A 16,981-nucleotide genomic window follows, 5' to 3' on the forward strand; every position below is an offset into this window, starting at 1 on the left:
GATGGGAATCAAACAGGATGGCCACCTACACGGCAAGTAAACACAGAATCCATCTAGAGATGGAAAGATGGATAAAGATACTTCTTTAGTGCTTTATTTTTTGTGAGTTTTTTGGTTTTTGTTTTTCGCTTTTGAAGTCACACGTGGCAATGCTTAAGGGTTACTCCTGGCTCTGGACTCAGGAATTAGTCCTTTCAGTTGTTGGGGGACCATATTGGGTGCTGGGAATCAAACCCAGGTCAGTGCAAGGCAAATGCCCTACCCACAATTATATCACTCCGGCCCTGCTTTGTTTTTGTCTGCAACAGCTGATACATTAAAAACTGAAGTATAATCAACAGAACAGAAAAGCAACAATTTTTAAACATTGATAAAATAAAATGGATCAATGAGACTATTAACCTAACAAATAAAAGAAAAAAGTGTGTAAATTGCTAAATAAAAATCACAAATTAGGTAGCAAAACACTATTACAGCAATAAATGTTCTGGATTAAAGTCCGGTGTTAAAAGACAGATAGTCAATGCCAGAGTGACAGAACCACAGCTGACCCAGCACCACAGATGGTTCCTCAGCTCTGCGAGGAGTGATCCCTGCGCCTAGAGCCAGAAGTAAGCCCTGAGTATGGGCAGGATGCCCCCAAATAATAACAGCAGCAGCAAAAGAAAAACCTCAGATATTCTGGTTTTTTATTTTATTTTTATTTTTTGGGGGGATGTTTTTTTAAAAATAAAATAAAATGGGGGCTGGGGAGACAGACCAGGGGCTTGCCTTTCATAAAGCCAATTCTTGTTACATTAACTGCACAGTATAGGGGCTCCCTAGCACTGCCAAGGGTCACCCAGGCAGCCAGGAATTGCCCCTGAGAGTAGTGATGTAGCTCAAAAGCCAGAAAAATAAATGAAATCTGTATCTAAAATAATAAAATAAGGTGCACCACACTAAAGAGATGAAGAATATTTCATATTGCTAAGAGTAATTGTCTGTAAGCATATAATTATGAATCTTTATGTACCAATTAATACAGCTTTGAAATATAAATGTGTGTATACCACAAACAATAACAATATTTTCCCCTTTCCATCTATGGATATCATAAAAAGTAACTGTGTGTGAAGTCTCATTGTAAATCTCTAAAATCTACAAAGTATAAATCATATGGAACATATAGATTGTAAGTTACACAATAAAAGTAAAAATCTAAATTATATAATATAATCAATAAACTTTATCAGTGACCAAGTATAGCTAGATACCTTTATGATCATTTTTTATGGACCTAAATTCTCCCTTAGAAAACAGCAAAACATTAAGGACCATACCAAGACACCAAATGGCAGTCATTTACTTAGATCATCTTCTTTAGTAGAGAAGACAATAAAATTCTAAAACATAAAATGTACATAATTATATACCAGAACAGAATGACCCAGAGGTAAAAGGCATTTAAACACTTACCTGGAAATGAAACAAACATCCGAACACACAAAAATAAACAAGAGGACTACCCACAAAAACCAGTACTTTACAGTATTTTAACAACACTATAAAGCAAAGTTCATTGTAAAAGTCACCAGTACACATTTCATGAAAAATCTGTTTCAGGACTAGATAGTTTTGCCCATAAACTATTCAATTGTGTTAAAAGAGGTGGGGAGGGAATCCATTTCAAATTCTAGAATTTAAACAAAAAATAATGAAGGATTAATTAATCTCATAATAAAGAAAGCAATCAATATCATGCAAGGAACACAAGAAGGAGAAAGCAAAAAAAAAAAAAAAAAAAAAACAAAAAAAAAACCAGCAAGAGAAATGGCTTACCACCAGCAGGATTAGCAGATCTGGATCCTTGATTAGGAGAGCAGACCAAAGGACAGGCAAAAAGTGGATTAAAAGACAATAACACAATACAGAAGGTCAGCATGCAGCACAACACAAATGTCTTTGTTCACATACACATTAGCAAAATGGCTACTTTTTCTAAGTTTTCTGGACTACTTTGGCCTTAATGTTTATTTATACTCTGTGTATGGGTTAGTACACAATGTCAGTCGTTTTTGTGAAATACTTACAAACATATTATGTGCTAAGCACAGCACTATCGGACGAGAAAAGAAGTGGTTTGTCTCATGAGACCAGTGCTCCAGTCTGAACAACCAGAGAGAAGTTAATTGCTTCTTGATCATTTGTGCACCACATTTGTTTGATCATTTGTTTACCGTATGGGAAGTGCTTAACAAAGTTTAATGAATTGAAACACACTTCCCTTAACTAGATTCACCTGAGTTTCCTATGCTAACTCCTCAAATATTTAAATTTTAATTTGTTCAGGGTCCTAAATATATTATTAATAAAACCTACTTTTTATTAAACCAGGACTATGAATGCTATTACACCTGCACTTACATATATGTATACATGTATATATTTGCAGTTATTTGTTAAATAGGTCAAAGTATTTCATTTCTGTGCACAGATTTAAGATGCAGGCTTGAGCATTTGCTGGGTTTTTCTCTCTTCTTGGGAGTGTAATGTGTCCAGAAAAGTAAAACTAAGAATGCTTTGTTTGTTGTTGTTTTGTTGGCCAAAACAACCTTAAGGGGCAGGGAAGGAAGGAATATGAGGTACAGGAAATGAAACTTGGGGCTCCCCATTGCAGTGCTGCCCTCTGGCCCTTCAATTCTCTCTCCAGACCATAGTGAAGAGACTTTAAAGAAGAAACCCAGGACAGAAGGAAGGTGCTTATGACGAGGCTGCAGAACTACAGCTCCTCATTACCGTTACCCCTACTACAAAAAGGGCCTCACTCTGAAGCACCTCATGAACTGAGAAAGGCAGCAAGAGGCACAGAGCCCTTTGGTGGTTAATGCCAACCAACAGTAAACAAAGGAATGTAAGATCACGCCCAGCACTCCTGCTTCAAGAAAGGCAATGCAGGGTGACGGACCTACAGGGTTACACATTTAGTATTTCGTTTCAACAAACTGACCTATATTCTGAGATTCCATTATTTTTTGATACACAACATGTGATGCTCAGGAGCCCAGAGTGTCTTGAGGGGTCACACAATGTGGGGGTGGATCTCAGGCCATTTCATATACACGAATCAAAATCCCCAGGCCTGAATATAAAGCAGGTTTTTCCCCCAAAACTTTCTTTGCAATAAGTTCTGAGCCATAGGTATGAGGTCGTCAGTAGAATAATCACAACCAAGATGCTGTTCTCAAGGTAGAAGCTTCTAGCCTATATTTTCAGAATCTGTAGTGTGTTGTGTTGTGTTGTGCAGTAAAGTGAATGATAAACTGCTGTGTGGCAAACCTGAAGGAGCTTCACCAGAGGCATTAGTAGCTTGATCTGGTGTTTTCCTTCCAGACAGGATCTAAGTTCTTATACTTGAGGACTGGCATTATCAAAGGGACATGGAAAAGTGAACTAGGAAAGAGCTAATCAAGCCATCCTAAATACTGAAAGAGATCCTAAGGTCTGGCCTTGGACTAAGCGCTCTCTAGACAATCCAGGCAGCTCCTCAGGCAGAAAGAAGCGGACACACATCAGCACAAGAGTGCTATGCTGAAGAAATTAGATGCTGCTCCCGGGAAAGGGAGACTTTCGCCCAGCCCTCCACTCACCTTGCCCGGGAGAGCTCTGGCTGGCAGGTTTATGCTACATGCACAGACAGGGCTGGGGACTCCACGCAGCTGGGATGTGGGATACCAGTTCTGTATACTAAAAATAATCAAAATACTTTCTCTCCAGCTATTCATTCTTTTGTGGGACAGTGTATGGTCACACCCAGCTATGCTCAGGGCTTCCTCCTGACTCTTCACTCAGGAATCACTCCTGGGGGCACTCGGAATACTGTATGAGAAGCCGGGGATGGAACCTGGGCCAGTCAGGTGCAAGGAAAACTCTACTGTTGACTCTCGCTGCAGCCCTCTCCAGCTACTCATTCCACTTTCACGGTTAACGGTAATAAACTAACTGACTCAACATATACAAGAAGCAGTAACGGAAGCAAAAGCAGCTGAGCAAAGCGAGAGTCCACACTAGCAAGAAGAGAAGAGCAGGCTGCAACTACAAGGAGAGAGGGTTAGAGGGGAGTGACTCATCACCACTGGGAGGAGAACCTGGCATTCAGAGAAATCTCTCCAGGTACAGCCACTCAATGACATCAGAAGGATTCCTTATCGAAAGAAAAATCGGCTGCTGCTCAGGTATGCTTCAACTGCAGAGTCTTGAAGGAGGGAGTAAAACTCTATTTTACTAGTCATTTCTAAGCTCTATGAAATTTCTAATCACCTGGAAAGGAGATTACGGTAAGGTTACCCAACCAATGATGACAAGACAATGCACAATCTCATAGACCCTCGGAAGTGTGCACTGTCCCCCCCTCGCCCTCTCTTAGGTCAAAGTAAATACGTTCAGCTGGAGAAAGGGCGGATGAGTGAACCATACGGTAACTGAGAGCATAAAATATACTTCTTACGCTGGGACTGTGAAACCACTTTCGCTCGGCTGCGGCCACGATTGTCAGGCGTGGAGGCAACGTTGGTGGCACTCCCGGAGCTCTGCCGTCTTGTGCGGATCCGACCTGGAGAACAGAGCGAGACAAGGGTTTCCACACTGTTTCCAGTAAGTTCGGGCAACTCAGGAAAATGCGACTCACATCAGGAGCAAGGGGCACTGATGAACCACCTGCAGGGGCAGCTGAATACCTAAGGGACGCGGGGCCTCACACACCTCCCTGTGCGCACAGGAGACTCACTCACGCAATCTGCACACACTGAAGCTAGGTCAGGCGCCCAGAGTGAGTCAGGAATCTACCAGCTTCCCATGACTCTCGCATATTCTAGCTGCAGAAAAGGAGAGGACATCTATTTGATAGTTCATATTTCCTTTTTATTTGCCTATATATCCATCCACTTTCCAGAAACAAAAATGTTAGTGGCCATCTTAAGGGGGGAAAATACAGAAAAATAAATAAATGCAAACAAATAAGAAAACAAACAAACAAAACTCCACAGTAACTTAAATTCAATCATCAACAAAAACTACAGCATCCTGGAGAATAAAGTGCTTTGAAAAGCAATGTTCAACTTCTCTCTTAAAGTAGGCTTGTCAACAAATCTAAGCTGCAGAAGATGAAGAAGAAAGAACTTCCTATGAAAGAATACTTAGGGAAATAATTACCTAAAAAGAATTCAATGTTATGGAGATTCAATGAAGAGAATATTTTGACAGTGTGATGGCGCTTGCTCAAGTAAGTAAAGCATCTACTAATGTCAATGAGAAGAATCACGTTCATGGTCACTGTCCTCCTGTTGTTCATCGATTTGCGAGTGAGCCCAGTAACATCTTCATCGTGAGACTTGTCACTGTGTCTGGCATATTGAATACGTCATGGGCAGCTTGCCAGGCTTTGCCGTGCAGGCGAGATACTCTCGGTAGACTGGCGGGCTCTCTGAGAGGGGCGGAGATGACTAGAATCAAAACTATAAAATCTTTGTGTTTGTTATTATTGTTGTTGTTTTGGGGCTACACCAGGCAATACTCAGAGATTCCTTCTGACTGTGCTCAGGGATCACTACTGACGGCACTCAGGAAACCAATATGTGGTGGCAGGAACTGAACCTGGGTTGGCCACAGGCAAGAGATATTAATATCTCTGCAGCCCTTGTATCTTAGATTAATATTTGTCTACCTTAATTCTCCTAGTAAATGTTTAGCTCCTAGGTTATAAATTTCCCCACCTTTCCCTTTCTTTTGTTGTCTCCAAAGTTGCTACACCTTTATGGGTCAGAATGATAGTACAGCAGGTAGGGTGTTTGCCTTGCACGAGGCTGATCTAGGTTTGATCCCTGGCACCCGGTATGGTCTCCAGAATCTACCAGGAGTGATCCCTGAGTACTCAGCCAGGACTAAGCCCTGAGCACAGCCAGGTATGGTTAAAAAAAAAAAAAAACAAATAACAAGTTGCTATACTGTCCCACTATTATTATACTGCTATAAAATGCAAGTTTCTTATTTCTTTGGAATATTTAGTTTCTTTATAGTATATAAAAGATTCTAAATCTTTTTTTTTCCTTTTTGGGTCACATCCAGTGATGCACAGGGGTTACTCCTGGCTCATGCACTCAGGAATTACACCTGGCGGTGCTCAAGGGATCATATGGGATGCTAGGACTAAAACCCGGGTCGGCTGAGTGCAAAGCAAACACCATACCCGCTGTGCTATTGCTCCAGCCCCAGATCCTAAATCTTAAAGGATTACTTTTTTAATCTAAAGAATTAAAAAAAAAATCCTGGTAATCTCCCACTTCTTACTCAGGGATAAAATTCTGAACCACAAGCTCATTATTTAACATATTTGTATCTGAGGGAACCCCAAGGAACTGGATTCGAGAGTGGCTTCCTTGGTATAAATGCAGTGGTTTTTCCTGTCAGCCACCTGCTGGGGTGACAGTGCAGACCACTTTAATTCATTCATCAGTCTGACAATGCAACGTGTCAAATATAATCAGAATTAAAACAACAACTCATAGAGGAGCGCTGTTATAGATCAAGTAAGACTGGCATTTTCCCTCTGCCCAGAGAGATTCCATGTGAATTTGTAGGTAAATAAAATGAGCTCTCAGCAAGTGTGCACAAAGCTCATTTCCCTTCTTCCCTAGTGAGTCACACGGCTCAGTAACTAGGCCCTGGGGAGCCCTTCAAGTCCGTTCGGGCCGTTTGGGCCAGGTACGGGTTCAGGGCCTCTGCTGTGCCGGGGTTCAGATGGATACATATTTTTGAATAGAAATGTTTCCTGTTTTTTGTTTCATCCCATTACTGTTATGATATTACTCAAAGTGTCTTTTCATGTTATTTTAAAGAGATGATATAAACTACTGTGGTCATTGGGAAAAACAAGGTCTACTAAGAAAATGCAACAAACCATCAAAATATAGTTTGGTTCTATACTTTCACCTAGTAATGGAACATTCATATTTATTCAGTGTTTTGACGGAGAGAATGATAAATTTAAATAAGACTAAGAAACACAGAAATGAGACAGTAGAGAGCTGTACCAAAAAAAAAAAAAAAAAAAAAAAAGGAGAGAGAACTAGAGGGAAGGAGAAGAGCTACAGCAACAAACCATCCCATGTAGAGAAAACAAAGAAATGGAAGCAGAGTCTGCCTGCTGGCCTTCATAAACAAAGAAAACGCTTGTCTTCACTGCAGTAAAATGAAAAACATCTTCCAATCCACTGTCATACTTTCAGAAAAGTCCTCAAACAGGAAACTGAATCTGTGCACCTGGGTTTTGCTTTGAAGCATAATTTTTCTATATTCTGTTTAGCCAAAGGTAATCACTTAGATAATTTCTGATGACTGGTGTGGTGTCTCATGGTTCAAGTGAAATCTCGGTTATCATCATATGGGGACACAGTTTCTTATCTATTTTACAACTCACTGATGGCATAATTTCATAAACTGAAACCCAAGCAAGAAAGATTGTTAAGTCTACAACTGTACCTCATGGTGTTTCAATGTCCTCCCATTGTTCATCGATTTTCTCGAGCGGGCCCAGTAACATCTCCATTGTGACAATTGTTACTGTGTTTGGCATATCGAAGACGTCACGGGGAGCTTGCCAGGCTCTGCCGTGCGGGCGAGATACTCTTGGTAGCTTGCCGGGCTCTCCGAGAGGGGCGGAGGAATCGAACTCGGGCCGGCCATGTTGGCTGCGTGCAAGGCAAACGCCCTACCTCTGTGCTATTGCTCCAGCCCTAGTGTTTCACTAATAAAAAAATAAATAGATAAAAATTTTTAAAAATTATGTAGCATTTTGGATAAAATCAAAGCTGAGTAAAAATCGATCACTTGTGAATCTTGCTGCCTACGAGCAGTTACCATTCAAAGAACTTTTCTCAGTTTTTAAAAATACTTAAGGTAGAGAAATTTCGCACTCCTTTTGCTTCTTTATAAGCACATATGCTTTGTCCATACACATAAAAGCCAATTGCTTAAAATTCAAAGTTTTGGGATAGTCATTCAATGGGGCTTCCCCCCTCCCCCATTAAAACTTTGCTAAAATCTGATCTAAAGAGTAGACAAGATTAAAGAGTTTTTATTGTGCTAACCTTAATTCAAACTTTTAATAGTTAAGCAGGGCCACTGACCACAATACTTATTAACATACCTATTCTCTGAAACTATCAATAAAAATATTTGTACCCACAAGTCATTTGGGCATTTATTATGATCCTTCATGGAGAAGTATTCAGTTTGGTGAAAATTATGAATAATGTGTTTACTAAACACAGTAGATTTAAGTATTAGATGTAATAAGATTATACAATTTCAACATCTTTCTCATGAAATGTTCTCATGAATAATGTAACAGATGATATATATTTTTCAGCTCCCAAGACTAAAAAACTACTGAACAAAATAACAGGTCCTCAAAATAATGACATGATAACTTAGAAATAAATCAAATTTTTGGTTATTTATAAAAATTTTTTGAGTATTCATAAATGCCAGAAGGTAAGTCCCAAAGGATATAGATTTTTCTCAAAGTGAGAAATACTGAAATGCCTGAATTCAAGCACCTTGTCAATATTTTAATTATTATTATTGGATGTGTGTGTGTGTGTGTGTGTGTGTGTTTTGGGGCCACACTGGCTGGTACTCTGGCCAGTGCTCAGGGATCACTCCTGACAGGGCTCAGGGCCGGGAATTAAACTTGGGTCAGTACTACCTGCTGCTCTATCACTCCAGCCAACATTTTAAATGCAGAGTAACCAACTACTGATTCAGAAATCATCTTTGCCTACTAGTGATATAAGTAGCTACACATTCTCTTGTCTCAGAAACCTAATGGTATAAAATATTGAACTCTCTTTTTACAAACTTGGAAAAAAAGAATCCCATTGATTCCAAAAACCGTTAGAAAGCAAGGTAAGATGTGATCTATACCGCAGACTGTATGTTTAATAACCACTGGCTCTTTTCTAAGCACCACCTCTCTTAAAGTCTCACGGCTGGAAGAGAGAACAGCTGAGCCGTGACAGAGTTTACAGGTGCCCAAGGTCATGTCTCTTTTCCTTTGCAGCACGAAGTGAAGGGCAGACCAGCCCATACGGCCCTGGGAAGCCCAGAGACCTGGGCTCATAGGGCCCCCTCAATACGCTTCTCTCCCATATGATTCTGAACTGTGAACCCTGACCAACACTTCTCTCGGGGATGGGCCATCCCTTCCCGTCTCCCCACCCCTTTGGAGTCCCGGCTGCCACAACCACGAACTGCCTCCAGGTGCCATTTAAGTGCCTTAAAGGCCTTGATCCAGAGACTCACAAAAAAATCTTGGAATGGACTAGCTCCCTACAGAGAGGTCTCCAAAACCCAATCATTTACAATTTTAGAATTCTAGGAGCATGAGGCCGCTTTTACGGCCATGTCACTTCTCATGATACTCATGACAAGCAATAGAAAATAAATTATCTAGCATCTGCCTGTGGCAGGCAGGCTTGAGTGGTGGTGGGAAAATTCGAAATAATGGTGGTGGGAAGGTTTAATGGTGGTGGGATTAGTGTTGAAATATTGAACATATCAATTAATGTGAATAACCTTATGAAAATAAAATTTTAAAATTTTAAAAATTTTAAAAAGTAAATAGCACAGCGGTAGGGCGCTCGCCTTACAAGCGGCCAAGATGGCCGACCCGAGTTCGATTCCTCCGCCCCTCTCGGAGAGCCCGGCAAGCTACCGAGAGTATTCGATATGCCAGACACAGTAACAACAAAGTCTCCAATGGAGACGTTACTGGGCCCGCTCGAGCAAATCGACGATCAACGGGAGGGCCTTTACCTTTTTTACCTTTAAATAAAATAAACAACAATTCTCCTACATGGAGAGGCAGAAAGAGACTTCTTGGCTCTTATGTCTCTTGCACAATACTTGAGTGGGCAATCTTTTGCTGTTTTCTATGACAGCCTTGCTCTAGACTGGTAAAAAGAAAGTTGAGAAAAAGAACCCAATTACTAGTGCTGGTTAGGATGAGAAGCTGACTTCAGTTGTTTACATTGGCTTATTAAATCACAGCACCATATAAAATGTTTTCCTGCATTATGAAGACATTATGTCTTCATTTCTTTTTTCATGACATGACTGCATCCCGCCTTACAGTCCCCCTTCATCCAAAGCAGAGGGAATACTCAGGATGTTTCTTAGAGAAAGAAAAATGCACAATTGCCTTAAACAAAATAAAAAAAAAGAAAAATCCTCCAATCATCACTGTCACTGTCCTCCCGTTGTTCATCGATTTGCTCGAGCGGGCCCAGTACCGTCTCCATTGGAGACTTTGTTGTTACTGTGTCTGGCATATCGAAGACGTCACGGGGAGCTTGCCAGGCTCTGCCGTGCAGGCGAGATACTCTCGGTAGCTTGCCGGGCTCTCCGAGAGGGACGGAGGAATAGAACTCAGGTCAGCCATGTTGGCTGCATGCAAGGCAAACGCCCTACTGCTGGGCTATCGCTCCGGCCCATCTCCAATCATAATCATAACCAAACTCAATCTCCTGTTGCCACACATGAGGTTCTCTTTGTGACAAAGGATTTTGTCCATTTTTCATTTTAGAAACTTCATTTCATAAACTTTTACAACCCTAAGCATCTCTCAACGGGGGTTGTTAAAAATTTGGATTCTCTAACTCCTTACAAACTTAATGAGGATTCTCAGAGGGAAGATGTGGTGCTCTAGGCCTTGTGGTGTTAGAGAGGAACAGGACCATCCTGATGGTGCTCAGGGCCTTCAGGGCCCTGTTTAATGGTGCTGAGGGACAAGAGAGTGGTGAACGATTGAACTAAAACAACCCACATGCAAAGTATGTGCCATAAACCCCTGTACTATCTACCCAGGACTCTCTTCTCTTACCAAGCATATAGCTGATTCTCACAATGAAGTAAGTCTGCGAAACACTGCTAAGGGGACTATGTTCATTTTCTAAAATCTTTTCCATGACTAATTCTTCCTCTCATAATTGCCTTAGACTGCAGGAGGCTGGAGTGGGCATAGCGAGTAGGGCGCTTGCCTTGCACACAACGAGCCTGGGTTCGATCCCTGGCATCCCCAGCGGTCCTCCGAGTACTGCCAGGAGTGATTCCTAAGTGCAGAGCCCCGAGTATACCCTGAGCATTACTGGATGTGGTTCCAAACACTACCCCTAAAAAGAGACTGTGCAAACTGCACCTACGAGATAAAACTTAGTTGACGGTGCATGCTAGTCTTGTATAATGTCTAAATAATATATGGAATATACTGGCTGTGCCAAACAAGTTACTCTGAAGACTGGTGGGTCTCAGGAGGTGAGATTTTTCTCAACGTCAATTATTCTGAAGCATTTCCATATACTTTATCCAAAGGCCTTCAGGATAACCTTCTCTAGCATGAGTTAGTCTAAGACCTGCACAGATTCGAATGCCGTCTAAAATTCAAAAGACAATACAAAATTCAGGAGAGTTTAAGAATGGCATCTGAAAAAATAAGAGAATTTGACTTGCGAATTCCTGTCACCACGTATATCCCTGTAGATAGCGTAGAACATGAAACACAGAATGCACGTAAACCACGGGTGATGAGTACACGAGTGAGCATAAATGCAGGGGGTATGCGTCAAGGATGCAGCATCTTTGGGGAAGAGTAAGGCATTCTTTTTTTTTTTTTGATTATCTGGCAGAAAATCTTAGTTGTCTTGGACTTGCATAATTGACACTCACTGAACTCTTCTTTTCAAAACAAGAAAGGCAATTTGGAGAGGCCCACAAAAGCAAGAAAGGAAAAAGAAAACCAAAGGAAGCCAGAGTGAGGGTGAAGCTTTTGTGTAGCCCAACTGTTGAGGATATCCGTGAGGATGACAGCACACTCGATGCCATCAATGCTCTTCCCCAGGTGGGCCATCAGCACCAACACAGCACACATCAGAACCCAAAGAAACAGAATTTCGATGACGGGCGAAGGAGGAGGAGTGAGCTGAGGTGGGGGTACGGCTGGGGTCAGCGGGTACGGAGTGAAGAAGAGCGAAGAGGAGACAGCGTGCAGCGTGCCATGCAGGGGCCTGGGGCGGACAGTGGACACACCACACAACACTTGGGGTAACAGGACCAGTGGGAGGCAGACACACCTCATTCACAAAAACAAACCGCTTACCCTCTGCTTTAGTGGCAGTACCATCTTTAAGCAAATCAAAAACAAGGGAAGGGGTAACAAGGGAAGAGTTAGTCACACTAAGAAACTAAAAAAGCAGAATGTTATCAAGCTACGCAAAATGCCAAAGTCCCATCGGAAATCAAATTCGAAGGGAAACACGTCCAACAGCGAGGCGGTGTCTGAAGCAAGTCAACCTAGCGGTCTGGCCGAACTGGTCAGATCAGGAGGTTGTGCCAGGGCTCCGGAGACCAGAACCCAACAGGGCACCGGCAAGTGCCTCAGCCAATGGCGTGACTGCTGCTTCAACTTAGCCAACGGTTTCCTCTTGGGTGTTCGCTTTCCTCAGGACAAAGTACGAGCAGATTTAGGGGTGAGGCGGACACGACTGAAGAGCTAAAACACTAGAGTCACCCAAAGGGCAGAGGCAAGAAAAACGCTCAGAGAAGCTGGTTCTAGCAAGGCCTATTCCCACTACATTGTGAGCAGCAGAGAGCCGGACAGCATGGTACCTGATTCAAGGCCTACGGATTCCATATCTTCCCTCACGTGTCTGGACTCTGGAAGTTTGGAAAAGGATCATCAGCTTTGATACTACTATGCTTCTGCACGGAAGTCACATGTCAGCCTAACCAGGAATTATAAGAACTGCACAGAACTATTACTTTATAGTTCATGTTTTTATTTGCAGGGCCTAAAGAAAGTAGAGAGAGTTCTCAGGAAATGATCAAGTGTCTAACTATTATATGTTAGTAAGGGATCTCATTAATACTCTGGCCCTGGGGGCTGGGAGATCATAGTGGGCTAAAAATTCAGCATCAAGTGCTTCAAAAAGGTAAGCTGGGTATCATCAGACCCAAAGATCTTAGTGCTGGTGTTCGCTATAATAACCAAGATGACTCCATACTAAACATGATCCATACTAAAATATTTTAAATAGGCACTGGAAATCAGAGTACTGAACACCCCACAAGCTACTTCTTATTCATATTTTCAATTAAAAGACATACCTCAAATATAAATTAAGGTGGATCAAATGTACTGAAACACAAGTACATACTTAAATTTGGACTAAAATTAATAGGATCTTTTCACTACAGGAGAAATCTAACTTCTCCCAAACTCAATTAGATCTCAACAGTATCATAAACATACCTACCAAATGCTGGATGGTTAAACTGTAGAACAACACCTAGATTCCTAGACTGTGGGTCATGGCCCCATATGGGTGTGTTCCTGAATGTGGAGTCGATGAAAAACGTGTTTTAAAAATAAATCTGATTTATTAACAGTGATTATTTGATATTTGCATGTCCATTTTACATACTGGGGCCTCATAAAAATCTCTCAGGTAGAAAGGGGTCTCACTGGAAAGAACTTAAGAAGCCCTGGATTAGAAGAGTTTTTAGTGAATTTCTTCCCAATTGAAATGTATGGATGTCTGAATATTTCTATAGAGAAAACGAGACCGACAAAACAAATCTTCCAGAATATATACCTTTCAAATGAGTGATGTTCCTGTCCTGTCCAGTTCCCTTCATCTTAGTATGATAACATTCCAAATGACTTTCACATAATTGTGTATCCCTACTAGATATCTAAGTTAAAGTAAAGTAATAAAGTAAAGGCCCTCCCGTTGATCGTCGATTTGCTCGAGCGGGCCCAGTAACGTCTCCATTGGAGACTTTGTTGTTACTGTGTCTGGCATATCGAATACTCTCGGTAGCTTGCCGGGCTCTCCGAGAGGGGCGGAGGAATCGAACTCGGGTCGGCCATGTTGGCTGCGTGCAAGGCAGACGCCCTACCCGCTGTGCTATCGCTCCAGCCCGATATCTAAGTTACAACTCAGAAAATTATGATTGGTTTATGGGTACAGAAAACAGGCTCCAAGATTCCATAACCTGATCATGGTTTACCACGCAAATGAATGGCAGGACTGGTAACCTCTTGAATTTCTCTTAAATGCTCCAAACATTTAAAGAATATTCATTTGAAAACGGACTTTGAAATTAAGTCTGTAAGCAGCATAAGCAGTTCTGTCTCAATATTTCATGACATTTAAATACTCATTACTTTAAAATCTAAGATAAAAATCATCTCGCTAAATCCTCATCTGTTGAATTTGAACAACTTTGCTCTTACAAGATATCGTGAACTAGCAGCCTTGTAAGAACACACATACAGCCTGTAAACTTGTATGTTTATAGCCAGTGTTGAATGCTGAAAAACTAAGAAATTAACCTTTAAGTTTGCCACGTAATAATTCTTTTTAAAAAATGTTTTAAAAAAAAACCCCAATTTTTGGACTATCATTAAAATAAGTGCATGAATGGCTCATGGAAGGAAGATGCGTCCTTGGGCAGGTAAAGTTATGGTGGTAAGACCACCACAATCCCCTAGAGATTTCCCCTTGTTTTTGTCCCCAAATTCAACCCCAACCCCCTAACCTCTACCACTCCAATTGCACTTTCACAGTGAAAACTATCTGACTACAACTGCCTCTGGCAAATCCTTCAGTAACATTCTCTGGCTCTGCTCCTACGAGCTTTGTGGGCAGGGAGGTGGCCTCTGCGCTGGCTGGCCAGCTATCTCGGGGAAGCCAGGTGCAGGGAAAGATGGAGGGTTCCCAAGTCTCCGGTCCATGTCCCACCAAGGGAGCACAGTTTACTTACTCATCACCACAAAGGACGAGGCTCCAGGGAAAGAAAATACACAAGTGGGGCTGGGAACCAGCAGGAGGTGGATAAAAGTCAATGACTTAAATGGCAGTCTCGCAACAGTGAGAATTTCAATTATGTCCCCCCACATCTGCTAATTAAACTGGAACGAAGAGTAAAATGTCACTAGAGAGAGCAGGACCAGGAGCCGAGGCATCGGGGTGTGGTTACCTAAGGATGCGTAGGAGCCAGGAGGCAAGGCCGCAGCGGAGCTGAAAGGCGTCGAGCCAGGAACCGAAGAGACCTTGGATTTGGCACTGGCTGCCGCGTTCACATCGATGTCACTTCTAGACCGCTGGAGGGACCCAGTTGTTGCCGCCGATTTGGTACTGACTGTGGAACCTTCCACGGGGCGGGAGAAAACATCAGTAAGGACTATGTTAAGATTTGACGTGTAATGTTTGAAATTATTTTGAATTTCCTGAAAACAAGTCTCAAGCATTAAAATTTTTTTTAAAAAGGTTGGCATACAGCACTGAGTTTCTCCTGGCGACGGAAGACAGACTGCAGCTAACGCTGAAGGGCATTAAAAGTGAACATGGCTCTTACCTACCCATACTACATCTGTCCCCTGTCATCAGAGACCATAAGCCCCAAAGAAATGGGCCATATGACTGGCTCACAGCAGCACAGGCCAAACGCAAACTGTTTCTATCTAGCCAGGTTTTTCTCGCTTGGTTTAGTTTGGTCTGGCTTGGTTCTTGAGTCACACGCAGCAGTATTCAGGAGTTACTCCTGGCTCTGCAATCAGGAATTACTCCTGCCAGTGCTCAGGGATGCTGGGGATGGAACACCTGGTCCCATCGCATCACATGCAAGGCAAACGCCCTACCCACTGTACTATCACTCTGGCCGCACATCTAGCCAGTTTTTCTGTTTTCTCTTAATGTGGTATAAATTACCCAGACCCCTCCCCAACTGCTACCCTAATCAGATTCTCCTCACTTTCGTATCATGGGATTAGAGCAAAGGAGTGACTTCGAAGTGGAAGAAGGGGAGAGAGACAGTCACAAGGCTGTTTCTTTTGTGGAGGCCCTATCCCCTGGTGCTAGGGAAACCATGCAGTGCTAATCTAGGGCCAAGCACATGCAAGGCTTGGGCTCTGCCACTTGAGCATCTCCCTGGTCCCTCAGAGCTCAACTTCTTTCTGCCTAAGTCACCCTTGAAATGTCTCTGCCTTGCAGTGACTGCGAGAAAAGTGGAGTTCACACCAGGACGGTCAGAGCACAAAGAAGAGAGTCACCCCAGCACCTCTCAATGGGTGCAGAGAGGAGGCCATTCATTGGCTGCTGGGATAGGAGCAGATTCTGGAATCTTGGTGGTTAAGTCCACCACATTTCCCCTAGAGACACCCCTTGTTTCTGTCCCCTAACCCCAATCCACCAATCCCCAACCTCTACCATTTCAATTACACTTTCACACAGAAACTAACCACAACTACTATCTTGAGCAAATCCTTCACCAGAGGCAGAGAAACAAGACTGGAACCTGGTCCCATTGCATCACGTGCAAGGCAAATGCCCTACCCACTGTACTATCACTCTGGCCGCACATCTAGCCAGTTTTTGTTTTCTCTTAATGTGGCATAAATTACCCAGACCCCCTCCCCATGGACTGCTAGTCCCACGACTCCAAGTCTTACCTCGCGAGGTGGTACTTCCAGTGGGGCTTCTTTTGGCAGAGAGTGGTCGGCTGAAAATAAAGGTAGACTTCTGTTTACTATCAAGTGCACACTTTATCTGCATTTACACAGGTTAGATAGAATGTACTATGTAAATGAACCATAGGAATGTACTATTGGAACTATGATACGAGTGCTTCTCTCAAGTCACTTCGAACTCAATCTTTCAACTCCTAACTTCCTAATTTTAAAACTTACTCTCTAAGCCTGAAAGAGCTGCACCTAGAGATGAATTAAAAGTAAAGAGGGAAGATGACAAATGCTGCTCCTTTCCAAATCTGTCTGATTCAAGTTGAGCTCTCTTTAAAAACACCTGAAATAATTCATTTATGCTACTCCAAAACTGTATCTTAGGATAGTCATATAAATTTTCCTACAAACTATTATGGCAGGAAG

General features: G+C 42.3%; 1 protein-coding gene across 24 annotated transcripts in view; it reads right to left on the reverse strand.

Moving 5' to 3' along the window:
- CLASP1 (cytoplasmic linker associated protein 1) overlaps positions 1 to 16,981 on the reverse strand; it is a 376,782-nt gene that overhangs the window by 216,267 nt on the left and 143,534 nt on the right. For 11 of the 24 annotated variants that reach the window (XR_008791890.1, XM_056110464.1, XM_056110459.1 and 8 more), the window contains exons 18-22: positions 16,547 to 16,596; positions 15,076 to 15,246; positions 12,191 to 12,214; positions 4,487 to 4,591; positions 1,822 to 1,848 (exon numbers count right to left, since the gene is read on the reverse strand). Coding sequence is in view for 23 of the 24 variants with exons in the window: in XM_056110464.1 (XP_055966439.1) it covers positions 1,822 to 1,848; positions 4,487 to 4,591; positions 12,191 to 12,214; positions 15,076 to 15,246; positions 16,547 to 16,596 (377 nt within the window). In the remaining variant the exon portion in view is untranslated. The remainder of the gene's footprint in view (positions 1 to 1,821; positions 1,849 to 4,486; positions 4,592 to 12,190; positions 12,215 to 15,075; positions 15,247 to 16,546; positions 16,597 to 16,981) is intronic. The other 13 variants (XM_056110467.1, XM_056110458.1, XM_056110454.1 and 10 more) reach the window with 3 other exon arrangements.

Source organism: Sorex fumeus, unplaced genomic scaffold, assembly GCF_029834395.1.
Source record: "Sorex fumeus unplaced genomic scaffold, SorFum_2.1 ptg000009l, whole genome shotgun sequence".
NCBI classification, from domain to species: domain Eukaryota; kingdom Metazoa; phylum Chordata; class Mammalia; order Eulipotyphla; family Soricidae; genus Sorex; species Sorex fumeus.